Below are 27,207 nucleotides of genomic sequence, written 5' to 3' on the forward strand. Positions count from 1 at the left end.
CCGCTGGGGCGAGGACCGGGGCGACCAAGGAGCTCACTGGAACGGAAACGTTTACGCGTCGGCCTCCACGGAGAGCCTGTCGCTGACGCTGAACCGCTCGGCGCTGGCGGACGGGCAGACGCTGAGGTGCATGGCCCAGCACGTCGCGCTCGCTCCGGGGAAGGGGCCGTCGTGTTCGTTTACCCTCAGTAAGCAATCCTGAGATGTGCAACCGCTGAATCTTTTATGTGCTTTCCACTTGGGAGTCACACTGACACTCTTCAGGGAGATTGTTGACTATGTGTACATGTACTCAGGATTGTTAGCGTTCACCTTCATTTGATTTGAACGGTGGAATTATCCAAATACCGCCTAAAAAAAGGGATTTGTCTCTGAGGTTTGTGCCTCCACACCAGTTTTCGGCGCTGACATTATTGCGGACTAACATTTTAGAGTTTATTTTCTAGAAGCAAAGAAATATGGAATCTCAACAAGCAGCTGCTTTATGAAAAATATATTTGACATTAGCATCTATTTAAAAATCCTTTAAAAATAGTTATTTATTAAATATTTAATACAATAAGTATACGTTTATGAACTGACTTTCATCACACACGGATGGCACAGTGTTGTATATTATATCTTTTAATTAGGATATCCGTCATATATATATATATATATATATATATATATATATATATATACATACACAACACACACTACTGTTCAAAAGTTTCGAAGAACAAGAACAGACTGGCGAGTTTCACATGACAGTTATTTTTTTCTGGCCATTTTGAGAGTTTAATGAACCCACACAAGTGATGCTCAAGATACTCCACGAGCTCAAATGGGCCTCTATACACCTCTGTCGATATTTCATTAAACATTTGACCCTTCCACCTAGAATAGTCTTTTACCACATTAACGATGTAGAGTCCTGATTAATTTAATGTTATCGTCATTTAAAATCAGTGCTTATAAAATACATTGCTAAGTGACCCCAAAAACACACACACACACACACACATACATATATATATATATATATATATATATATATATATATATATATATATATATATATATATATATATATATATATATATATAAATATATATATTTCAAAGCAGATCATGGCATTATAAACTGTCGGCACAGATATCATTCAAGCTTTACACCAAGAGTAAGGCCACATTTACACGTAGTATAAATTTACGGAAACGAATATTTCTGCCCCTCCGTTTTCAAAAATAACGTCGTACACACATGATCGTTTTCCAAAAAGTTTCTGTTTACATGAACCCGCATCAACACGCCACCGAGCGCCGTGATCAGTAAGCAAACCGTAAACAGAGGACGCTCATGTATGACGTGATGCATTTTTAGTCGTGTACGGTGACGTTTGAGGACCTAAAACTCTGCTTGACCGAGTGCACACGCAAACACGCAAACACAGTTTTCATAGATCTCCGTTTTGGCCGGAGTTTTTAGAAATGATCGTTTTCCGTGATAAAATCTCCGTTTTTGTGTAAATGAAAGGCCAAACCCCATGCATAAATATACGTTTTCCCCTCGTGTAAACGGGGCCTGAGAAACATCACTAGTACTGCATACAATGCAGCGGTCCATCGTTCTTTGACTTGATTGGTTGATCACATCACCTGTTGTGCAGGATGTGGGCCGGCTCCTAATTAGAAATTGAGAGCAGCTGTGTACATTTTCCCTCTTGACCAATCAGAGTGTGGCAGCACCTTTTCGTTTGGGCCTAGGAGAAGTGGGCAACTCTCATTCTGATACTTTCTTTATACACATCTCCTTGCATTGATTTATTAATGAAAAGGTATCACAACAGAATCAGTTTCATTGACCATGTATGCGTGCACTTTATTCATCTCTCTCAGAGAAATAGAAATAACAGCTTGAGACGATGACATCGTTCGACAGATAAAATTACATACAGAATAGGCTAGACTGTTCTCCCAGTACATATTTCTTTACTTTGTTGTTTGAACAGTTTTTTTTACCAATCACCTGAATGCTGGGCAATGTGTGCCGCCACAATTTACTGACAACGAATACGTACTCGAATGCACCACCTTCTCTGTAGGTGACAAACCCTTCATGTCATAACCTCCACTCACATTGTGTATCATCTACTCGGTTTCTCATATGAAGGAAAACACTTTGAGTATAAACACGCGCCACGTTTTAATCCCTCTGCTTCGCTGTGTTAACTGTCACATTAGTGAGAAAAATTATTATTTTTAAATCTCCCTGCTTCATTATTGTACTTAATGTCATAATTAGATTAGCTTTTTAGAGTTTAAGTACTGCTGCGGATACACGCACAGCCAGAGGCACGCAGTCGGTAGCGCGGCCATGAGGACACGGTGAAGCATGCACCGGACATGTGTCACTCAATTAGGGAAGGGTTATCATCATGAGACAGGATTGCACAAACAATGAGATGACTCAAAACTAGGGAGGCTTTGAAGAAGTGTGTCCTTGTCAAGTAAGATTATCGAAGGGTTTCAGTCCCACTGAGGCCAACTTTAATATAAATGTTAACCCGTCCAGTACTCGGAGACTCTTATTCTGGACAGATCTTCGGTTCAATGTTCGCCCCTCTCCCCCAGAACCTCCGTACCCTGAAGGCGAGCCGCTGGTCTCGGCGCTGGAGGAGTCCAGCGTGACGCTCACGTGCTCCGAGGACGTGTCCATCCCCGCCGCGAACACCACGTGGAGAAAAGGGCTCCGGCAGGAGGCCATTGTGCCCGGATCGAAGTACGTCCTGTCGGTGGAAGGCCCCGTCCTCAAGCTGAAAATACTCAACATCAGTAAGGACGACGAGGGCGTCTACTTCTGCCGCAGCGAGAACGCGCTCGCCGCCCGCGAGCTGGAGGTCTACCTCACCGTGAAAAGTGAGTTTGGGTGGGCAGCTTGCTTTTGCTTCTTTTTTTTGTGTGTGTACATTTTCACCAAACAGTTAGAAGGGAGTGACGAGTTGAGCAGTTGTCAGCACATGTGGATGGGCCAAAGATTTAAACGATAAGCCAGCCGCCGCAATTGTCGACTCCACCTCTGGAATGCCGATAAACCGGCCGCTCCTCCTCCTCCTCCTCCTCCTCCTCCTCCTCCGCTTCACCGCCCTCTCCTGTCGTCTCGTTGTGTCCCGACAGCCTCTTCGCCGTACATGGGCGCGATCCTCGGAGTCTTCATCGCCGCGCTGATCGTGGGATCTGCCGCCATCGTAGCCAAAACCCTTTACTTCCACCGGCACCGAATCTGCCTGGGTAACATTTGTGTGAACGCATGCAACAAACGTCTCCGCCTCACCGGACTTACGTTTAAATCATTCTTTTGCACACATCACACTAAACTACATCTGGAATGTTGCATATACACAAGTGTGAATCATAAAAGTCCACTTATACTAATTTCACAATTTCTGTTCATATTTTTGCTTTTAGGTGATGGCTTTGGGTGAGTATCTCACGTTGACTTATCTAATCCAGCACTGCATGCTTATTTCACCCCGAACATAAAAGGGGTTAAGAACTGTAATCTGGGTTTCATGTTCATTGTATTGTTTGTTATATTTTGAATTCAGTAGTTTACCGAGGCGTCAGATCTCAGTAGTCACACTGGTAGGAATCCATCCGAGAAGAAGCAAAGAATCCCAATTTCTGTGTTTATTGTGGCCTCGCTAGACCAGAATGCAATGCAGCTGCCCGACATGTTGTGTTAATAAATTAGTTTAACATTATGGGGAATATATTTACATGATTAGCACTTTTATAGTGAATATATGCTTCTGAATTTTTGATATGAATGTGTCAACATCAAGAAGTTATTTTACAATCTTTTGGTAGACCTTAAGATTCCCTTTGGAGTTTTTCTTAGTAAACAAACAAACATTAAGTTGTTTACGTTCAATGCTTGTCACCAAAAAGCACCGTGTTTATCCTCGAGGCCTTTTATTAATACGTTTAATGCCTTTTCTTCAACTTAAAATATTTGCAGAGCAGATTTTGGAAAGAATTTGAAACCATAGATTTTTTTACGTCCACGTTTTCTCGCTCGCTTTCATACTCTTCCCCAAAACCGCCGACAACTGACATATAGTGAGACTCTGTTATCGTGTGTCATGGACGTCCTGGCCGGCAGACGCACTCTGACATCAGATCATATTTTCGGCTTTCTAGGCAATTGGAGGAAGACAGGGGAGACGTGCTGAGTCTGGTGGAGTCGGACGACGAGCAGATCTTTCAAGATGCCGTTCCCCAGCTGCCCCCGTTAACCAACGGACACCAGATCACGCTCGTCCAGATACATCGGATCCCGTCGAGTATGACCTCATCCTGCCGCTTGACGTTGATGTCAGGGTTTGTTGAGGAAGTTGAGGTTTTTGTTATGTAACAATGTGCCCGTGGTTGTTTCTTAGGCGATCATGAGGATGCAGAGACAGCTGACAGGAGCCCACCGCGGCAGGAGGATCCTGCACTGACAGAAGAGCCAGTGGATCTTGTAACATTTTAGGTTTCGGGTGTTTTTAGTTTCAGTGAATGCCATTTACTCCCAATGACAATGTGAACAGAATCGGTGGAAGATGCATGTAAAAAAAAAGAGAAGAAAATCATCTCTTCTAACTCTTTTTTTTTTTTTAAACAGGGTTTTTAATTTTTTTAAGGTTATTTTCATGATTTAGTTTGTACAGCATTGTGAATGTGTTGCTCTGATATTGAGATGTGTGCACTAAATTAATCTGTTTGAAACAGAACGTGATGTGACACTACCTATACGTGCTAACTCCCATACGTCCCCACAGCGGGAAGGACACACATCCAAAAGAGGTGAACTATGGCGATCCCAGTCCAGAAAGCAACTCTAGACTGGAACCATTTTAAAAATGTAGTGGAGTGAGTTTGTTAGTCATCTTGATGAACGGAGGGGTTCTTTCCCAAAATCACTTAACTCCAGCCAGGTCGACATGAGATTTGGGGCAATAGTGAGCGGGAAGTATCAGTTTTTTTTACTCAGTATGAGTATCGGTACTATAACATATTTTGAGCTGATTTTGTACTGTGGAAATATTTAAACGACAATCTAAAAAGGGAAATCACTGACAACGTGCATCTAACAATGGAGTCATAGCACGGTAGAAGATTGAGGTCTGTAACCTCTTGAATTGTAAATGTTCCTTTTAAATATTCCTTTTTTAATAAATAAATGAAGCTGAAATGATTAAACAAATATATTACTTGATCTACTGATAATTATTCAGCAATGATTATGAAAATAGTTGTTTGCAGCCTGAACATGAATACAATTTGTTGTGAAAGTGAATATCAACACATTAGGTAATATTTTGTCTTCATTCATTCTTTGTTACTTTAGAACATTTTCTAAAGTGTCTGAGTTCATTGAAAAGGCTGAATATTATTTTTTAAATATATATTATATTTGTATTGTTGGCCTACCGCTTTATTTATTACGCATCCACGATTGCACCCTTTGACTTGTTTGACTGTTCAAATGATATTATTATGATAAATATATAAAGAGTATTTGGGGAATTATTCCAAAACGTGTCTGTGCTCAAGCTAAAACAACCTTTACACCTTGAGATGGACAGCCAGTCCACGCGGCTACTTGAGAGTTTACCAACTTTGTTTGTAAACAGTGTCAACGCTCTTTGTCCATATTTGTCTTTTTAATGTCCAATAATCTCTAACCCGTCATGTTTTAATAATGACATCACCGCATGAGAGTTAATCATCAGTGGAAAACTTGTGAATTTTTGACGTGCCCTATAATTTAATGAGGGGGCGTGGCCTGGCTTTTAAGGTTACGTAATCCCCAGTTTTTAAAAACGTGACCACGTTGGGCAACACTAAAGCCAGTGGTAGCCTGCAGAGTGACTCAGACGAACCGGAAATCAAATGAACAGTTTGTTTTTCCACATTTTTCACATCGCAAACGCGACCGGACACGTCCCAGCCCTCTCTCGCTCTTTCTCTCTCCCTCCCTCCCTCTCTCTCTCTTTCCCCCTCCCCTACGCTCCCTCTCTCTCTCTCTCTCTCTCTCCCTCTGGGACACAACAGACACTTCATCTCAATGGACGGCCGGAGCCACACGGAGAGGACGCATTCAGGAAGTTAAAGCGAAGTATGTGAGGAAAAAAAAGGGGAAACGATGTGCTCCACGGGACCCAACGCGGAGCTCCAGCAGGAATGTGAGTCACGTATCCACGAGTTGTGTTTCAATGTCGGGGGGAGTGAGTCTGGCGCAGCCGTTGACGTCGTATCCACGAGCTGTGTTTCAATGTTGGGGGGCGGGGGGGGTCTGGCGCAGCCGTTGACGTCGTGTCGCCCTTGTCGTCCTCCTTCTTCCAGCGGCCGACCCGGCGCTGGTGCTGGAGCTGAAGACCAGGCGGCCGCCGTCCCTGGAGGGCCGCGCGGGATGCGAGACGTGGAGCGTGGACTTTTCCCCGGACGGAGCCTGGTTCGCCTGGTCGATGGGACACGGCATCGTGTGGGTGGTCGCCTGGCCTCTCGACTCCGAGTAGGTTTTTAAACCTGGACGGTTCATTAATCCACCCGCGATGCGTTCACGTGTCGCACGTACATTCGAGCTCGCGTTGAAAAGGATAAACAGCGTGGCTGTTTATCCGCGTGAAACGTCAAGCCACGTTATACACACACACACCCGTTAATGCTTGACTTGATCATTGGACCGATTACAACTGAAGGAAAAGAGTGAAAATATCACATTAGAGTCGCACATTTTGCTTTGTTTAGCTTTGCTATGATGTAATGCCACAATGACTGACACAAACAAACAAAACATTGAGCAAACAAATAGTTAAAGCTCATGAGTCAATTTAGTAAAATGTGTCTCTTCAGCCAGACTGAAACAAAAGATACAGGCCACGTTTGTCTTGAGTGTCAAAGACTTGGTGATGAAAAGAGGCATTGTGAAATGAAACGGTATGTAGGAAACACTACATTTGGCAATAGAAAGTTATTTGAAAATAAAAACAGCTGAAATTCCTCAATGAGTAAAAACTAGTGGGATTCTTTTTAAAAAGCATTCGATGACAATGTGCACTGTTTTAAATATTTATTCCCAATGTTATAGCTGAATTAAATATTTAATTATTTATATAGTAATTATTTAAAGTGTCTTATTTATTAATATTGAAGCCTTTGGGATTCTGCATAATATGCTCTGCACTTTGTACACCTTATGTAATATACTACTATATGAAAAAACATATTTTAAACTTTTTTTTATATTCAACAATACATGTCAAATTGATCCATATAAATAAGATAAATGTAGCTCCTCATGTTGGTTGTCTGAAGTAAGATACAGAAAGAAGTAAACGAGCAGAGAATCTGGATCAGTTCCAACTTTAGACTCAATTTTCAAAACAAAAACAAATAGTATGGAGATAGCAGAAGCAAATCAATGGACTCCTTTTCTTCTTCCATTGCAATGTAACTTCTGGAACAAAGAGTGAAACGACGTACTGTTATTGATGATAACTGAGATATTTAAAACTTTAGAATATTGATATTAATAATGCACATGTGATTATATTGTGTGGATAAGCCAGCGCCTCCTGAATCATTTTATATTCATTACACATTTATAATCACAGGTTCTCTCTTCCTGCCTACTCTCGTATTTTGAGTTAGATTAATTTGACAAAAAGGATATTAAATGCTCAATTCACAAAGTAAAAGATGAATTTGAATGATGCATTTTTTTTTTAAACGTTTTGTTAAATATTTAAAGTCTTTTGGCCATGATAATCCTGAAGTGAACATATCTTGAAAGCCCTGGTTGTAACCAGAGACATCTGTCCTTCCCACTGTATTAACCTCACTGTTGTGTTTACGTCTGTTTCCAACGGCACTCAAAGGCAGCATCCTTCAACCACCAGCTCCAGCTTCACACATGCCCTCATTAGAGGTTGTTTTTTTAATGATATCTGCTTCTTTGATGCTCTTCTCACCCACAGAGACAGTCAGAATGGAGAGACCGACCGAGAAGACAAGAGCTTCAGCTGCGGTCCCCCAGTGTGGAGCCTCGCCTTCGGACCCAGACCCCCAAAATCCGCCGCAGGGGCACGGCCGACTAAAACATCACCGAAAGGAAGCAACAGCCTGCTCCTGGCCACAGGCTTGGAGAACGGGGTGATCAAAATCTGGAACGTGTTAACAGGTGAGCGCCTCGTTTTCTGCTGGTGAAGATGTTGCTGTCTTCAGCTGATCTTTTAAAAACACCTTTTGGCTGTGTGTGTGTGTGTGTGTGTGTGTGTGTTTGTTTTCAGGTGACGCTGTATTCGACCTCCGCGGCCACGAGGGAGTCGTCAGGGACCTGGTCTTCCCTCAGAACGGGACGCTCACACTCATATCGACTTCCCGGGACAAAACTTTGAGGATTTGGGACCTCGCTCAGAAAGGTGTGTGTGTGAGAGTTTTGTTGTGTACTATAATTACTTCAGATCCTTCAACCACTTAATCCTAAAACTTTTTCATAAGAGTAATGTTTTCACTTTCTCTCTTGTGCTAACGTAATTTTTCACAAACAATCCTCCCTGATACGACTCTTAGCGTTTACTTGGTGCAAACACACCGTCTCATGTGTGATGGGGTGGCTGTTTACATTCAGGGCGGGTGTTACATTATGAAACCTGCTCCGTTTAATTTAATTTGCATGTTAAGGCAAAGCAAGTTCATTTGTATCGCACATTTCAACAAGGCGATTCAAAGTGCTTCACATAAAACCATGAAAAGCATCAAAACATAATGCAGAGAAAAGACATTTTTGTAAGACATAAAATGCAGTAGTGAGATGCAGCAATTGAATCTGGTTGAAAGAGACAGAAAAGTCTTCAATCTGGATTTAAAGGAGCTGAGGGTCTCAGCCGACCTGCAGCTTTTAGGGACCTTGTTGCAGATATGTGGAGCAGAGAAGCTGAACGCTGCTTCTCCGTGTTTAGTTGTGACTCTTCGGTGAGTCAGCTTCTGTGAAGCAAATTCACAAACGTCACATTTGTCTTCCCAACTTAAGTCCTCATGCATGAAGTAAGGAATGTCACGTCGTGCATTCAAGGTGTTCTTTTTCCAGTTTTTGGTTTGGCAACGCGGCTGAACCAGTCTGTCAAACGTCGGAGCATCCTTGAACGCACCCTGGTCAAACAATATCGCCATTAAAGGCTCACTGTGAGGTGTTACCCAACAACTTTCAAGGCTGTGGAAACCGAGTGTGATACCGTGTTGATATTGAATGAAACCATGGCTGCATGAGTGTTGGAGAAGAAACAAAGGACTCATGTCTTGCATTCATGTAAAGAGCGGTTGATGAGCAACAGGCGCGTGCAATTCCAGATTTCAAATCATCATTCTTGCTGCTCTGTGTTTGATTCCCTGGCCTCCTTTGTGTTTTGTCACCGAACAACTGAACTAAACCTCTCGTTTGAATGTAGGCGGTTAAAACAAACAAATGTTCATGCTCACACATATATACTCACGCACACATAAACACACACGAGTCACATGCTTCGTCACTTCAGGCGCCGACTTTGTGAAGGTTCGGTTCAGTTAGACTTTGGTCTCTTTCTGTCTCCCTGTAGGAAAAAAGGTGCAGGTCCTCTCCGGCCATAAAGACTGGATCAGCTGCTGCTGCGTGTCCTCGGACTGCAGCATGATCGCGTCTGTCGGCAGATTTGACCGCGTGAGTGTGTGTCGTTGTAAAAGTGTGTTGATTTGTGTATTCAAGGCAAAGCCGGACATTGCAAAACAGAAACCACAAAAATGTGCGTGTCCGTAGATCCTGAAGGACATTTCATTTATTATTTTTATGCATCTAGATATTCATCTAAGTGTAGATCTTCTGGCTGTCTGACATCTTACTGACAAAACAAAGCTCCTTTTTATACTTTTTTTTCCACCTTCAGTAACAATAACTGTGCAAAAAGGTGCAAACATTTGTGATTTTGTTGGACGATAAGCGACATTCTTTGAATAAAATCCTGCATCATGTTCAGTTTTTCAAGGACACTGCAATGATTAACTCAACGGATGGTGTTTTTCTTTTCAACGCTCCCTCCTCAGGGGTTTTCTTGCTGATCTTTCACCTTTTGAAAACCGTTGTGAAGACTTTCAGCTTTTACAAGCTTCTGGTCGAGCACCTGTTGTTCCTGATCATCACGGCAGCGTTTCCTCATTTTACTTAGTTTCTTTTTTATAGTTACTCTTTTTGACAAGCAAGAATAAAACCAAAGATGCACATAGGGTTAAACTTTTCAGACCTTTTCCTTCCAGAGCAGTCTGTCGCTGAACAATTTGATTCTTTGTCCTCGGAGACATTTGGAGCGCCGGGCTCTTCCCACTCCTGTCAAACTGCTAATTCGACACCTTCTCATTTGTGAAGAAAAGCAAGCCGCTGACCATTGTGCAACACCAGACATTAGGATCACATTTACACTTTAAACTGTGTTGCTGTGCGTTCCAGCCGGTCCTGTTGACATCCACTGAGTCAGCGCACCGTTGAGCAAACAAACTGCAATAACAGCGAAGGGACGATTTCGCCCTCGTTATCCCACTTTAAAGGCAGTCCCTGTGGCGAGGCATGAAGGCTCTTCTGTGATTTCCCCCTCATCAGATGGTGTGTCTGTGGAGTCTGCGGTCTTACACGTTCATCAGGAACCTGGCAGGAGGGATCCACAAGACCTTGTACCTCCTCTCTTCCTGCGCCTTCTCTCCTGACGGGGCGCTGCTCGCCACCGCGGCTTTCAGTGGCTCCAGCTGGTGGATCGACCTGTGGGACCCGTACACCGCTGAGAAACTGGCCACTCTGGTGTAAGTGTACACTCCGTCTTCGCGCTGTAAATGTACTTTTAATTTAAACGTATATATCCTGAAGTTCGGTGGGAAATAAGTGCATCTCGGGTTGCATTTATTCTTGGGAACAGTGAATGGCATCTCATCTCTAGTCCTGTTGGTAAACGGTTCCAAATACAAGAAATTAGACTTGAGTTTTATTTTTGATGGTAGTTTTTGGCAGCAACGTTCAAATTAGTTTGAAGCTGGGAACAAAAGACATCCTACGCTGTCACTATCAGCACATTGCCAGAAAGTACTTCCTGGTCTGTTCTGTGCAACCTGTTTTCTTGTTTGTATATAATGTGTAATGTAACATCTAAGTTGTAAGCATCAAGGATGTCTGACTACGGGGAAACATCACTCCTAAAAGACGTTTTTTTCTTCACAGGGATTATTTTGAAGATTATGGCCAAAACCAAATCTCAGCGATACAGTTCTCTCCCAACGGTTTGCACTTGGCGATGGTGACGGACGACAGGTGAGGAGTTTTATTAGCACCCAGTGTCGTCATTTAAAGGTTTCCAGCACTGGACGACAGGATTTCAGACGGATGTGTTGCGTTTGCAGAGCTCTGCGCATCTGGGAGCCGGGCCAGAAAGGGATGGTGATGCAGACTAAAGTGGACCGAGACTCCAATGGACTCTGCTGCAAATACCATCCAAAGGGGGGAGTGGTCGCCACAGGGTAAAACAAATAATATTACTACTAATATTATTTGAAGAAAAAACTCTCACTACTTGTGAAACGGTGGCTTTAGAAATAATGCAGCCTATTCACAGTGGATGTCAATGGTGACTAAAGAGACAGCTACTTGTATAGCAAACGTGCTCCAAACTCAAATTTATCCAAAACAATCTCACAACAGTCAGTCAAGTTAATTGCCGATTTTGCCAATTAAACAAACGTATTATTACTTCTTCTTTTTAATGAGAAATGCTAAACATTTGCTGGTTGCAGCATTATAAATGTAGTAAACGCATACGCAACCTACATGCATGCAAGTTCAGAAACCTACAGTACAGTTGGTCCTTTGCTTTGTTTCACAGCTCAAATCAAATTCTCCAATTCTTTACCGTGCACACACTTCAGCTATCAGTCACTTCAACAGCTTTTATTTCTTACGCTTTAAATGACACGCTAACTGCTTCACCTTCCTACCCATTTGTAACATCTCACATGCGAAACGTTTTACACCTACAATCTTCAGCGTAAGAGAGATGTCCTTTTTGTAGTTTGCACGTTTTCCCTAAGTTGCGGTGCTCTAAGCCCCTCCCCGTCCTGTGACAGAACCAGAGACGGCCACGTGCGGTTCTGGAAGGCGCCCCGGACGGTGCCCAGCTTGTGCCACCTGTGCCGATCCATCCTGCGCCACTCGGTGTCCACGCACCAGATGGAGCCGCTGCCCCTTCCCAAGAGGATCCTCCAGTACCTCACCTACAGAAACATCCCGGACCGCCTCAAGACATGCTGCTCCTCGGATGAAGAAGACTGGGAGAGTTAAATAGGAACATTTACACAATGCAGCAACTGACATTTACAGCGAGTGATTGTCATGCTTAATGATATTTTACACACAAAAAAAGCCTTTTGTTTGCTGATTGAGATGTTTCCACAGCTCAGGAAGCATCTCTTAACGTAATCTACTTTAGATGCAGCATTCCTACATTAAGGATTTCATTTATTGCACTACTATTGTAAGATGATGCATATAATGTTCATGTGCATATCTAACTTGAATATCACACTTTTATACTATTAATTTATTGTGTAAATATCAAATGTATACATGTGTTTTAATTTCTGTTCATCATAAAATGGCACATAATGTACTTACTGCACTGCACCTGCACATTAATTGTTAATAGAAGATAAACTGGAAATATAGGAAATAGTTTTATTAAACAGATTCAAACACGTACATGTCTAAGATATTTTCTTAATTGTATTTGTAACATGATGACACTGGTTGACACATTTCTTTGAGCTCTTTTACATCATCACATAGTTGATCCTACACAGTTGGCTACATTTATACTTGTCCACCTCCATATTTTAAGTGCCCAAATCATCTCAGTTTGTATGCACACGTAAGAAACTCAGACGGGTTGTGAATATTTTTTTCTTCTCTGTGCATCAGTACTGGTGGTCAACTGTCCTCTTTCTGAATAAGCTCAACTCAAGTGATTCCGCTGATTGGTCTCCATAAAGTGTAATGACCACTGAGGGCAGTCCCAAAGGTTTCTCTCCACCGTTGGTTTGCATTCAAAAAATAGCCGGCAGTCCGTTGTGGCGTCCGGCGGTTACTGCGTCTAGGACGCCTCGCTGACCACCAGGTCTCTGACGGCCTGGAAAGCTGCCACCATGGAGCTGAGCTGGATCTTCTCGTTGGTCCCTGAGGCGAGCCGGTGTCTGAGGAGATGAGACACGATGAGTCCAAAAGCAACACGTCACTACGTCTCGATACTTTGTAATGTTAACGTTAGTGATCTCACGCACTCGATGTCAGCCAGCTTGATGAGCAGACCGATCCGAATAGCTGGAGGAAAGTCCACTGGAAAAGAGGAGAAAGAAAAATAATCCAGACAAATGTTGAACACTAAACTACTGAAAGACTTCCAAGTTCAACAGATCCTTTGCCTGTAAGAAAAACTCAAGTGGGGGGGGGGGGGAATCAAAAATAAGGATTGTTTTTCAGATTCATCATCTTAAACATGACTGCGGAGATTTAAAATAAACTAGATAATCTACTACTAGACATTGTAAAGTCATGAAACCACACACATCTTTCAATAAGTTAACTACTGAAGCCTAAATATAGAGATATTAAACGCTGGGTGGGATTTAACCCATATGGAAAGCTTGTTTGAAAACATAGCTTCCTTGTTTTACACTAAATATTGTTATTTTTTCCTTTAGACAAAAAACATACCTCTGTGTATGAGCAGGTGAACCTCAGTGAGGATATCGTTCAGAGCCAAACCTTTCAACGTCTTCAGCTGAAGGATTTCTGTGAATGAGGTGTTAAAGGGTTGCACCAACACAAACTATTTAGCCAATGAAATTACCTCATATGAAATCATGCAGAACACATAGCAAGGAAAGTGTTGCGATGTGTTGCTGCAACTATCAGGGAAGAGGAATATAGACACATTATTCTCCAGAGTGACTTATCCTGAAGGATACGCTTGTACGCTGTGGTGAAGTCTTTGTTGAGCGACCAGTCGAGGATGTTGGCGATGTCTGAGCGGAGCGGGTGACCCGTACAGGTGTACACCGTGTCCTCTGTGACCTTCCCGTACGCCATACTGGTGCTCTGAAATCACACAGTTCGAGTGCAGATGGCACATTTTACTCTCCTACAATGATCACATGGAAAAACAAGTGTGGTATAGAAACAAAGTGTGTGTTTTCCAACAGTTTTAAAAGACAGTATGAATGAAGGGACATCACAGTGAGACAAAAATGATCAAGATGAGCTTTTGGTTTTACCTGCAATATGTTGAGCGATCTTCTCATATCGCCCGACGATAAAGTCACGATGGCCTTCATTCCACCTGGATTTATGTCAATACTGCCACAAAAACATCCGCGATTTCAATAGACACTCAATGGACAGCTGAATTTATCAATTACAAAACAAGCAACATTATTGCCACCATCTTTAATTTCTTCAATTTCTTGTTGATGGTACAGATTTAACTTGAACTTTTCCTCGCTGTGTTGTAAAATAACGTGTTTCCTGTGAAACCTCAGATTGTTTTAACAGTAGGCGGAGAAGAAACACGCGCTCACCTCTCCTGCTGCACAACGTACTCCAGCCGAGGGATCATCTGGTCCGGGGTCAGTGGGCCGAAGCGAAATCTGGTGCATCGAGACTGCAGAGCTGGGATGATCTTGGACAGGTAGTTGCAGATCAGGCAGAAGCGGGTGTTTTCGGTAAACTTCTCAATCACTGAGATAGATGGCGAGCGAGAGAGAAACGAGAGGAACACAAGTTCAAAATCAATGCAACTAAGAAATGGGAAAGCTGCAAAGTTGAAAAAATGAAAAAGCTATCGGCCGGGTCTGGAAGTCCTCTGATTCCACTCACTTTTAAAACCTAGAGGAGACACTTGAATCTCTGAGAAACTACACGTTTGTAAATTAGTTAGATGAATTTCGCAGTTCCAGTTTAACAATCGTTCAAACACAAAATCCCAGGGCGAATATAACAGTGTACAAGATATGCTGTAATTCACCAGTGGGCAAATTGTCTGGCTGCTCAGTGAGCCGTGCGCCTCACAGTGGGCACCGCCCGGCCAAACAGATGGCTTACCTCGCCGCAATGCATTCTGGGCATCCTGGGTCATGGCATCGGCCTCGTCCAGTATCACCAACTTGAAGCCCTTCCTGGAGGACAAACAGGCAGCAGTTCAAATTATTTCCCCATGAAGTTATAGGTTGCTCTTATAAAGGACAGAGCATTGAGAACACCCATTTCTGAATAGAGTAATGTGACAAGTTTTGAGGATAGATTGTTACATTTATTTTAGTCTTACTTGAAGATGGTTCTGGTGCTGGCGAAACTGAGAACGGGACCTCGTACAACATCGATACCTCTGTCGTCTGATGCGTTTAGCTGCAACAACAAGTCATCAAATCAAAGAGTCGATAAACTAACGCAAAAAGACAAACCCAATAGACCTAAAAACGTTTAGTATACCTCCAACACCATGGAGGTGAACTCCTTGTCCTTGTACAGCTGCTTGGCACAGGCGAGGATGGTGGAGGTTTTGCCGGTTCCAGGGGGGCCATAGAGCAAGAGATGGGGAAGCTTGTCCTCACTGATGAACTTCTGGACTGAAGAGACGCAAAACAGTTCACGATGAACACAATAAACAGTCTGAAAATGACATTTTGAATGGCGTTATCTGTTTAAAACAGAAGGGGACATCGCAGGCGAGAGCCAGCAACACTGACAGACCGAACAGAGATAATAATTACTATCTTACAACCGTGTAATACATATGTATATACTATTAAGGGTTACTGAACCCCCTTGTGCTGGATCTTTAATAATGAGGAATACATATATATTCTGGGAGTTCTCGTACTTACTGGTGTCCAGAATATCTCTGTGTGAGATCAAATCGTCAAGTTTCTGTGGTCTGTATTTTTCAACCCTGCAATCCGGAGAAGAAAGACGTAGTCCATAAATAATGTAAGCAATAATAAATACATTCCAATGATTAATGACCTATAATTGCAAACTAGGATGTGGTACCATCTGAATAGCAAAAGTTCAGGTAACTTGTTAACCCAAAAATGTATACTGGTATAAATTACAGAACGAACTTCATTACGGATTAGTCGTTTTAAACAAGTTTACTTATAAATCTGGGTAAACATGCTATAAATGTTGATTTAATAGAGCCATCAAATGACTGGGGTACCGTTCCTTAATTCGGCACGTACAAACATATGACATATACATGCACAGGAATATTAAATATATGTTCTTTATTATTGTTTTTCACTAGAGACCGAAACTTTCCCGTTTAGCCAGTTGGTTGAAGTGGCAACAGGGCAATGCTGGATGCATTCAGTAGGTCATACTTATGCCGAATTTAAAATAATTTCACATGACACCAGATGTAGCTAATATTCGTTTTACAAGTATGGTTAATCTGGCGTTATAATACAGAAGAAACGCTAACGTCAGTACGTCTCGAAACACAGCCGCGAGCATCACGTTGCTAGGTAAAGTTAGGTTAGCTAGCTAGTACTAACTAATTCAACCTATTTTTGACAAGCAACGACTTTCAACTCACCACGGTAGGTTTCTGGCCTGTAACGGCTCTTTATTTGTAGAAGCCATGTTCCTGTAACCTGTGGATTTAGCTGAAAACTCTGTTAAATACTTGTATAGTATTTTAGCACTGGCACTTTGGCGCGCTCCACAACAAAAACGTGCGTCAAACGTCACGACGTACAACCAATCGGATCACTTTTCCAGATCCTATGGGCGGGGTCTCGATGACAACATAAGTGCCCACTGTAAAACGTGTGTGAGACGACAGAAAGAGGCTAAAATGTCCTACATTTCTAGTTTAAAAAAAAATAATACAATAAGGCACATGTTTTTACAATACATTTGGGAAACAAGGCAACAAACAAACGTACTGAAATTTGTTTTGCTATGATTGTTCAAGTGAAAATGATTAAAGAGTCAGCTTGATGTGCTGTCATATTACCCTGATAGTGTTCTTAACAGAGCTGGTCCCTTTGCTGGCTAAAGTATGTGCAGGTGACACAGATAAAATAAAATAATATTTAAAGTCCGATATATGGTATTGTTGTGATAAGTTAGTTATGGTAGTGACAAATGATCCAACAATTTAAAAAAAAAAAAGCCAGTAGACTTATCTTGACCACACCTCCAATAATTTACTTTAATTTGACGAATAAAGCCCATTCATTTCCCCTATGAAGGTAAAATAAATAAATAATTAAAAGTTAAAATGCATTCAAATATGATGAAACTTTCGAATGTAACATGTTATCAATAAATAAAAAATAGAAAAAAACTTCATAAAATCACTGACTCAAAAAACAGACAAACTCATGCTAGCAATATAAATAGTGTTCCAATACCCTTAACTACCATACTATGTAGTCTGCCATAATGTATTTAGTATGTACTATTATATGTCATATGTATACCAAAAATACCAGGATGTTTGTTGCAGTATGTAAGCCAGCACACTTTTTGCGGCAATTCCGACCCACAATCCTTTCTGCTGTGGATACGTGAGCAAGCATCTCAAAGTTCAAGGTGAAATTATGACAAAGTAGTATGTCCAAATTGAGTGCATATACTGCACGCAGCAGTACACGCTTTGAAAAGACACTGGAAGTAAAAAACATATGCGATTTATGACTCAGTGTTTGTGCAGCCTATGTATGTGAATGAAAACATCAAAGTGTGTCTAAAAAATAGAATCATCCTACAGAGTCCCCCAAACACGTACAAAAAAAGTGCTTATTTTTTGCGCTTGAAACAGGCCCGAGATCGGCTGAAGCAGTGAGCCCACAGCACACTTGGCAGTGATCTCGCGAGAGCTGGCACCTCACGGCGGCGCTTGAGCAATGCGATGCCGTTGCTGTTGCTGTGCTAACCCGGTTTGATTGACAGGAAACATGTCGGCGTGGTGGGAGCGAACAGGGATGCAGCTGCCGCCAAGGGAGACAGGGAGTACCTGCATCCAATCCTCACATCAGCACCTTTAAAACCACCAGGCTTCCCCCTCCCTCCCTCCTCCCTCCCTCCCCCCGATACGTCTGCTTATGATGCGCTGAACTGCTTCTCTTTTTTTTTTTTCTTCTTCTCAACATCCATTTGAAACGAAGGGGGCACCCAATGGATGCTGTGGCAAACCGTGTAGTCCCGCTCGGTATCTTCACGTTGTGTTTGATTTAGCCGACAACCACAGAGACACCTTGATGAAACAGCAGGAACTACGAGGATTTGTTGTTGCAATGGAGTCGACTCTCTCACGGCTCAAACCCCGTCTGTAAACCTACAACATCTCTTTTCATGGCGTTTCGCAGGTTGCTCTGCTCCGTGGGCTTCTCCACGTTTCTTTTCTGATTTTTTATTTTGTTGTTGCTTTTTTTTTTTTTTTTTAAATAATTTTTTTTTTTAATTTTTCCTTTTTAAATATATTTTTTTTTAAGTGCAAAGGGGGGAATAACGACCACTGCTCGCAAAACTATGAACGAGGAGATGACAAAAAGCGAGGAGCAGCATCTTAGTTTGCAGAAAGCCTTGCAGCAGTGCGAGTTGGTGCAAAATATGATAGACATAAGCATTTCTAGTTTGGAGGGTTTACGGACCAAATGTGCCACATCCAACGACTTGACACAAAAAGAGATACGAACGCTGGAGGTAAGCACCATTTGAGCGGAATGACTGAATCTCTGCTGTGCATCTTCATCGACAACCAAAACGGGGGGCTGTCACCGTCTGCTGTTTATTTCTAGGCCACTGTGCACATTTTTTTTTCTCCTGGTACCTACAAATTGCTTTTTTTTTGGGTCTGTCGATGTTGCCATTGCTTAAATGTGCCAAGAAATATTTCCGCTAAAGCCCATATGCTGCTATCTGTGTTGTGCAGTGCAATAAATCAAGCGGCTATACGGGGCTGCAGTGGGCTGTTGGAGACTTGCGCATTCTGCAGGTGGCGGAGAGAGAAGGTGGCTCTTCTCCATCAGAATAATATCGGAGGCAGCCGAGGCCTATAGGCTGCCCGTGTTTACAATCCATTACCACCGCCAGCCTGCATGCGCATCTGTCCTCGCGGCGCATCCAGGCCCCGCGCTGTTATGCAAGGCACAGCAGATTACCGACATTGTTACAGAATATCGTTATCCGGTTTAATTGGCTCGCGCGGGGGGTGGGAGGGGGGGGGGGGTGTGTTCCGTAAACTGCGTTACGTAATGGCCATCATACCCCGGTGCTGTGCTCGAGATACCAGACTGTCCGTTTTTTAGACCACTTAAACCAGCCGAAGCCCTCCCTCCTCCCCCTCACCAGTGAGAGCCTGCTACGGGACATTAAAAACAACACACAAAAAAGCCATAAAGTGCGATAAGGTCACAGACAACACAGCACAGACACAGCACAGCGTTAAGGGCCTGTACGCGTGTTATGGTGATGCCTCGGGAGATTTAAACAAATACCATTAAGTGCGATAAGGTCGCCATAAACTCAGCACTGAGTTGTCTGTGTACCGTCAACACACTTTAAGCCCCCAAGAGGGACTATAAGTGAGATATCACATACACATGAAGTCACTTGTCATGGCCACAAACCCCCACAGGAATACGAGGATGTGTTATACAATATATACTCATATAGGGGTTCATATCGGCCCATCCAGGGCTGTGCCTGAGCCATTAAGTGAAGTACGTAAGTGTTGCACAAGCAGATAGGAATCCAAGAGCAGAGGAGATGAATGTGCGGCCAGCAATGTGCAGGCTATACAGTATGAAGATAAATGCCCACTATGCTCCCTGAATGGCTTGCAAAGCATTGTGGGTACTGGATTATTTTGTTGTAAGCGTGACAGAAATATTGTTTTATGTTGCATAGTATTAATATTGGCTTCTTTGTGGATGGATTTTCTTGAACTGAGATGGGTTATGATCTGACGTTGTTATTTAACCTTTTTGTTGCCTTAGTGTTCCATGGAGTAAAAGTCAAGATATACCGGGATTATGACTTTGGCTTTTGACCACTGTTGTTGCTGTCGGTGGTTTTAGCAAAGTAGTATTGTTTGTATTACTTGTTGTACCAGACATGCAGGAGGGATTGCAGTGGATCACATATCTGGTGACTGCAGAGGGTGAAAGTATCAAAGAGAAGACAACTGAACATGTGGACGAAATATGCTCCAAAACAATCATAAGTTGTTCCTAAAATTTGTTTATATCTATAGAATGGATTGCAGGAAATATACTGCATGGAGGGCATTGTCGTGTTTATGATAAACCAACATATTGGAACATCTGGCTTCACTTTTTCATTCAGACTGTTCTTCAAAGCGGACAAAAAACCTCCCTGGAACACGTTCATTTCATTTTCATGACGTCCAAAGTCAGTTTTATTTGTCAATTCTTCCATTTGTGCAAACATACAGGAGATTTGAAATTGTGTTTCTCCTGTCTCCGACATCAAGTGAATGGAAATGTAATGAAGTGCAAAAAGAGTTCAAAGTTAAAAAATAGAACATAAATTAGGAACATATAATAAACTATAAGTATGTGTTAAAGCAGCAGAGGACATGAGTCTAGATGTGCTAGCAAACAACATAAATATTAGTTCATATTTCATGAATCTGTTTGCACAAAGTTATGTCAGTGCACAATAGAAAAACATTTCCCATTAATAGTGAACAATGTGGTGGTTGTTGTTGGTTAACAACATACAGATTGTGTTTCCATTGAGTTACACTGGCAATTTGCTAATTGAACCCAAGTTATTTATGTTACTGAAAGCTGCAGACGATTATTTATCGAATATAAATTGGAGCCGACATTTATGAAGGCAAAGCATGACAGCATATCCAGATTGATGCAATTATTGTCTTACAGTTGTATTTACAGTTTTCTGGCTGAATAATTCCACAAATCCCAATCTCTGACATCCAACCTAAAGAAGTGATAGTAGGTCAAGTTATAGCAAAATGTTGACCATTTGCAAACAGACACAGAGGCACATTAACATTTACTTGCTTCGTTTGAAGTCATGCTTTTGGCCTTTGGATAAATACAACGTTCAATATTCACTTTCCTTTGGCTCTGTTTTGGTTTCCATCAACTCAAGATGAGATCTCTGTCTCTCTAGCTCCGTTACATTCAACAGCTGGTCGCTGTACTGTCTCCGTTGTTTGGTGCTGAGCAGGTAGCTCACACACACACACACACGCACACACACACACACACACACACACACACACACACACACACACACACACACACACACACACACACTCTGGGTTCATCGGTGCTGTTGTCCTGAAAACAGATGCGTTCTGCAGCTGAAAAACAGAGTTGAGAAACATGTGAACTTGAATTTGCATCAGGATGAATGCAAACAGCAGCAACAAAAAACTATTCTCTGACCAGATAATATGGCGGACATCTTAGCATAAAACATTTGACATCAGGACCCCATGGTGCAGGACCACCACCCTGCTTGCAAGTAGTGAGTCTTCAGGACGATATGAATACATTTCTCAACTTATGTCCCATCTCTGATCGATCTCTCTCTCCAATTGCATCTGCGTTGAAACCCAGGATCCTGTGATGGTTTGCACATTTGTTGCTGACGTCCGAAAGCTTTAAATTAGGTACCAGCAACAACTTCACTTGTTCAACTGCAACCGCGAGTTGTTCCTCCGTGTTGAAGTTTTGGATTAATTAATTAATTTGACCATGCCAAACAGTAGCACACTTCACAATAAACTTAAGAAGGCAATTTGTTTTAATATGCAAAGAGGACATCAGGTCATTCGTATCAACTTGTGCCCACCAGTCAACATAACAGAAACACCGGCATGAATTCAGGTCAGAGTGAGATATTTTGGTAGTCACGTACTGTTGTGGGCTGTGATTCTTCTGTTGGAACATTCCCCTTGTAAAAATACCGTTTTGTCAATACCTGGGAACCAAGACAACATACGTAACATGGCTTGGGCTACTCGCTCTGGATGGAACTGAATATCAGCTTTTCGTTAGAGTTTACATCAGTGAGGATTTTACCAGTCGAAAATGTTGAAAAAAAGTGAAGTGTAGAAGAAATGCCCGACGGAAAGAAACTCATATTAGAAGTGAATGAGAACAAAAGGAAGACAAACTCAACAGTTAATTCGCAAGAGCAACAAAGGAGTGACTCCTGAGAACTGTGTAGTCTTCCTCAAATCCTGGGAGTTGGAGAGCTTTCGGGATGTCGGTCCTCTTATTGCCTCAACGACAAATGAGTTGTCCACCAGGGGCTTTGATGACGACCACAATGTCGTCAGCCGCACGGAAAGCCTTCCTCATTAACCTGCTCCCTGAGCACTACGAGGGCCGTGTGTATACGAGAGATTCCTCCACGACGTCGCTGTTTTCCATCTCTATTATTAACCTCAGGACCCAGATTGTTCCACGATCTGATGAAGTGTTGATACTGGTTTCCATTAATATGATAATGCATTGCCGGCCTGTATCCCTTGGATACACTGGAAGGATCCACGCGCATGAGGCCTTTTTTTTTCTTTTCTTTTTTTTTGGCTTTTATAGAGATGCAAACACATGATGGAGCATGTCATGTGATCCAATTATGCAATTCATGTAACAGGATAGAGGGCAGGTCAAAAGAAGTGCTGTTATTCGTCCATATTCAAGAATACGTGACTGGGTCTATCATGGTTATTTAAGTGTTAAGTGTCGCGTCAGCTGTTGTTTTTTCGCTTCAAAAAGTTGTTTTTACCGTAGCTCAGAAAGTTAAAGGATTCACTGGGCTTGAAGCAAACTCGGTCACACAAAGTGTGGCCCGGCCACGTCTAAAGACACAAGTGTTTGTACCTGTGGCCTCGCTGGAAGCGCTTATGAAAAGCCCTCCGTTGGAGCCTCCTCTCGGCTGTGTTGAAGTGCATGCTGTCCTGATGTCGTGCACAATGGAAGTACGGTGCGTAAACTCTCAGAAAGTCTCACACGGATGAAAAAAGAAAGAGGGAGAATTTCAAACCCTTGCGATTGTCGCGTTGCACGCCCGTTATACTTTTTTTTAAAGTTGAAAGGGCATCAAATGTTGTGGCTAATTTACACGTCGAGGAGTTACGGAGCAGCGTTATCATTCATGTGTGACTCCTACAGTCTCCAGATAGAAATATTTGTCTTTGCGGCTGCTGAATTATGCACTTTCCACCAGCTCTGCTGTTTGCAACTGAGCAAGTATTGTACACTGGGTCATACAGCTTTTCTCTCTGACAACAACTGCCCGCTGAGGATGAATATCATCAATTTTAAAGGAAGCGTATTCATAAATGATTGTAGTACAATTGTGATAAGGTTTCGTAGTCCATTTTTTAACATACAAACCAGTTTGATCGCTACGTAGCTTTGTGGGGCTAAACTGGGGTGAAACTTGCTGTTTTAGTACTTCATCAAGATACATGTGTAAATGTTTAAGCTTCATGACTTTTAGTGGTGCCTCCAACTGAAGTTGAAGTCACAAATTGCACCAACCTTTGCTGAAAGACTTTGTTATGCTCTTAAATTAGCTTGAGTGGTCATACTTGTCTCTAGATGAACTTCTTCTGTTCAGCTCAGACCAGATGAAGCTGGTGTGGAAGTCAAAGTTTTCAGTTTCAGTTTATCTGCAACAGCAGGGAGTGTCGCATTTGAGAAGAGGTCAATTTAGCTTGTGTCGAATGGAAAATAGCACTATACTTCAAACTTAAAGAAGCTCTCCATCATTTGAGGAAATATGCTGGTTTTCAGCATTTACGTTAGTCAGAGTTACAAGTAAAATAAACTCTTTTTTCTTTTAAACTAGTTTTGCCCACTAAACTTTTTTTTACCTTGATACATTTGTGGCCATTTACTTTTTTTTATGTATATATTTTTCTCTCTGCACTAAAATTATACTGTTGTGCATCGATTGTTTTTGTAGCTTGATGTGAAAAAATAAAATAAATACAAGCAGCATTATCACAGGGATTCTGCTTCAATGCGAGCAAGGGCACAGACAGAAGGTAAAACGAATAAGGTGTTAAAAGCGGGGAGACTTTTCAGCTTGTGGCTCGCTATTGTTAGCCTGCTAGCCCTTGCAGCGTGTGCTTGTACACCTGCCCACAGCACAGTATGTTCAGTCCCTGTTAGTTTTCTGCAAGGGAGTAAAGTTTGGTTTTCCAAATCTGCTCTGACTGGAGCTTCAGGACGGCGATGCCGCTCGGTGGATGGTTGTACACGTTAGATCAGGGGCATTGAGCTCACATTAGCCGAACGCTTCTGGCCACATTGTTCTCACTGAGCCTGGCTCTTTCAGTCGTCAGTGTCAACAGAACTTTTTTTTCCCGCTATACATTTTCAGTACATACACTGTAAAGATTTGAAACTCCCCTTTTTCGATGCCCTCTCCCTTACCTACTGTCGTACAATTCTACATGCTTGGTCAAGTAAGATGCTAATAACACTTGACATTGTAGTTCTTCAGAACGGCAGCTTTCTTCTCACAGAGAAGACAGATAATTCACATTAAGCTTGAATCAAATCAGTTGTCCAGTCTGGCTACAGTGCTCCAGGTCAACCTCTGTTTTAGGTTCATAAAAGGGCATTTTGCTGTCAGGTGAACTGTGGTCAACTCCAGTTGCTTGTCTGCTGAATGTTAAATGTAAAATAGAAAGACAACTGTGCTAGAAGAAATATTTTTTATAAAGAATGGTAAACAAAATCAGCTAGATTTAGCAATAATTTATATGAATATGTGGTGAGCCTCATGAAATAGTTTTCATAGGCCAGACTTTGCCCCAGAGCCGGTGGTTTGATACCTCTATTTAACCCTGGTTAAGCCCCAGCCATTTTTCTCAAAAGTTCTGAATAGTTTTGCAAACCATACTAAATACAGAATATCCCCTCAACCACAATGCTATTTCAGTAATTCAAAAAGGTATAACATACTTGTGAGACTAGTTAAGAGGTTCATGCAGCAGTATATGTGTTACTGGCTTATTTCGTTGACGATAGAACACAGGAAAGAAAATGTATTTCCTCTTTTTATTGATGCATACCATTGATTCTTTCTACTCTGAAATATCACGATGTGTTAACAGTAGATCTGCAAAGTTTGACTTTGATTAAGGGTATGTTCAATATTTTTAGCAATTCATTTAGTGCAGATTTCGTGAACCGTAGGTTTAGGTCCACTGAAAGCAAAAATGCCCTAACTTTCTTCCTGGACCTTGAACGCCTCTGGTTTCACAACAGAGGGGCTCTGCTGGAGCAGATGCACCATCACATACCAAGCAAGAATCATTTCATCCATAAGTAAGTCATATTTCAGTTTTTTGGCTGGAATGTGGTTGATATCTTGCTTTGTCTCACAAGGGATTCTGCAGGTCGTAAGCTTCCCAGAGAGGTGCATCATTCATGTGTGGCATCAAGCTAGGAATATAAAAATGTATGTTTTCATAACTTGTGGATCTCTCTTGAGTCACCTTCAAGTCCTCTCGAGTCATATTTATGGTTTATGTCGATCTTTATGGCTGAATTGTCTTTTAAACATGTACAATGGACTCATATGCTCTTGTAAGGTCAGACGTTGCATTTTTCTTTGCATCAGTGGCTCTGGTATGGATTCATACGAGTACGAGTACTCGGGAGAGTGAGAAAAACCTCCTGATGAAGAATTCTGTGCCCAGTTTTGTTGGCGCTGAGGATCAAGATTAAAGAAACAACACTAAGAGTCTCGAGCAACACTAGACTTCGATTGTGAAAACGGGAGATACACTTATATAAAAATATAATTATTGATTGAAAAGTCTCTTTAAAAGCTTCTGGTTGTCATTCTGTCCATTTCTCTCTCTCTCTCTCTCTCTCTCTCTCTCTCTCTCTCTCTCTCTCTCTCTCTCTCTCTTTGTTATGCCATGATCCTGTAAATAAAGTAAACAGTCATTGACAAGACAAAGATTTATAGTTTTTAGTTGGTTGCCTCTTCATGTGGTTGTTTTGCGTCTCTAGTTACGTTGTGTTGCCTTGTAGTCATTTTGTGTGTCTTAATGGTCGTTTTTCACTTTCCGTTGTAGTTGTTTTGTGTGGACATACTCAGTGTGGTCGTGTTGTGTCTCTTTTTGTAATACATTGTTTTTATCTTTGTTTTTTTTGCTGCTTTTCAGTTGTTGTGAGTCTATGTGTTCATTTGTAATGTATGCCTCCATGTAGTCAGGTTGTGTTTTTTTGTAATTGCTTTGTGTCTTGTTGTTATTTACTCTTTTTTATTTGATCCTTTTTTGTAGTAGTTTTGCATCTATTTGTAGTTGTCTTGTGTCTCTTTGGAGTCATTTTAAGTGTGTTTGTTGTTTCTTTGTGTGTCTTTGTCATTTTGTGGTTATTTTTCCCCTCCTCAAAGCGGCCGTGAGGCTCAGCAGTTAGCCTCTTTGGTGGCCTCGCGGTGGTTTTATGTTTGGTCATGTTGAGCCTCTTCCTGGTCGGTTTGTGTATCTTTAAATTACATTTTGTGTGTGAAGGTCAGAGGGCCCCGGCCACTTTCGTAAGAACATGATGTACAGTAACAAGTCAACACATTTAGCCGGGGTAAATGTGTTTCTCTGTAGGTGTTGACTGAGCAGTCACCTGATTGGTCAGAGCGTTAGTGGGCAGCTGCTGGAGGGTTTTCTGCATTCAGAGGTGACTTGCGAGTCCCTCCTCCACTGGTTTCTACTTTGGTACGCACTGATGTAGGCCAGCACCGTCTAATTTCTAGCAGTCATTTTGTAGGCGTATGTTTGGAACGGGGCCATCCAAATGTATCATCCTTAAGTCTTCAAGCATCACGTCACCCACTGTGGGCCTGGACCTTCCTCTACTATCATTTTCAATCGGACAATTCTTTCTGCTTATAAATTGCTTCACTAAAACAATACATGCTGTGATGTCAACACGAGCAAAAATATCTCCTCTTCAACAGAACAATTCTTCATGTTGCAATGTCACTGAAAAGATGACTATCAAATTTGTAAGAATATAGCTGATGTCATTTTGCAGCTATCTCATTCGTCAATCGTTTCATCATTAGCATACGTTA

General features: G+C 42.0%; 4 protein-coding genes across 6 annotated transcripts in view; 3 read left to right on the forward strand and 1 right to left on the reverse strand.

Moving 5' to 3' along the window:
- The window catches only part of vsig10 (V-set and immunoglobulin domain containing 10), a 9,625-nt gene extending 4,254 nt beyond the window's left edge, over positions 1–5,371 (forward strand). Inside the window, exons 4-8 of the mRNA XM_068605321.1 lie at positions 1–188; positions 2,616–2,900; positions 3,159–3,462; positions 4,185–4,327; positions 4,424–5,371. The exon at positions 1–188 is cut by the window's left edge and continues 103 nt beyond it. Coding sequence (XP_068461422.1) covers positions 1–188; positions 2,616–2,900; positions 3,159–3,462; positions 4,185–4,327; positions 4,424–4,518 — 1,015 coding nt within the window. The 3' untranslated portion in view covers positions 4,519–5,371. The remainder of the gene's footprint in view (positions 189–2,615; positions 2,901–3,158; positions 3,463–4,184; positions 4,328–4,423) is intronic.
- Positions 5,372–5,863: 492 nt separating this feature from the next.
- Positions 5,864–12,792, forward strand: wsb2 (WD repeat and SOCS box containing 2). The gene is made up of 9 exons (XM_068566445.1): positions 5,864–6,214; positions 6,375–6,543; positions 8,009–8,211; positions 8,321–8,452; positions 9,626–9,726; positions 10,657–10,853; positions 11,266–11,355; positions 11,445–11,561; positions 12,165–12,792. The coding sequence occupies exons 1-9, from the start codon at positions 6,175–6,177 to the stop codon at positions 12,376–12,378; spliced, it is 1,263 nt and encodes a 420-aa protein (XP_068422546.1). The 5' UTR covers positions 5,864–6,174; the 3' UTR covers positions 12,379–12,792.
- Positions 12,756–16,820, reverse strand: rfc5 (replication factor C (activator 1) 5). The gene is made up of 11 exons (XM_068566444.1): positions 16,688–16,820; positions 15,975–16,039; positions 15,580–15,716; positions 15,416–15,495; positions 15,193–15,266; positions 14,670–14,829; positions 14,367–14,448; positions 14,061–14,190; positions 13,807–13,884; positions 13,374–13,428; positions 12,756–13,286 (listed from the first exon to the last, which is right to left on the reverse strand). Exons 1-11 carry the CDS (start codon positions 16,732–16,734, stop codon positions 13,187–13,189), a joined length of 1,008 nt encoding a protein of 335 aa, XP_068422545.1. The 5' UTR covers positions 16,735–16,820; the 3' UTR covers positions 12,756–13,186.
- Positions 16,821–18,077: 1,257 nt separating this feature from the next.
- ksr2 (kinase suppressor of ras 2) overlaps positions 18,078–27,207 on the forward strand; it is a 102,163-nt gene continuing 93,033 nt past the window's right edge. For all 3 annotated transcript variants that reach the window (XM_068604601.1, XM_068604600.1, XM_068604602.1), the window contains exon 1: positions 18,078–18,804. In XM_068604601.1, the coding sequence (XP_068460702.1) occupies positions 18,631–18,804 (174 nt within the window). In that variant the 5' untranslated portion in view covers positions 18,078–18,630. The remainder of the gene's footprint in view (positions 18,805–27,207) is intronic.

This window comes from Clinocottus analis, unplaced genomic scaffold (genome assembly GCF_023055335.1).
Source record: "Clinocottus analis isolate CAN_PGR_092001 unplaced genomic scaffold, fCliAna1.0.p SCAF_7, whole genome shotgun sequence".
In the NCBI taxonomy this organism is placed as follows: Eukaryota; Metazoa; Chordata; class Actinopteri; order Perciformes; family Cottidae; genus Clinocottus; species Clinocottus analis.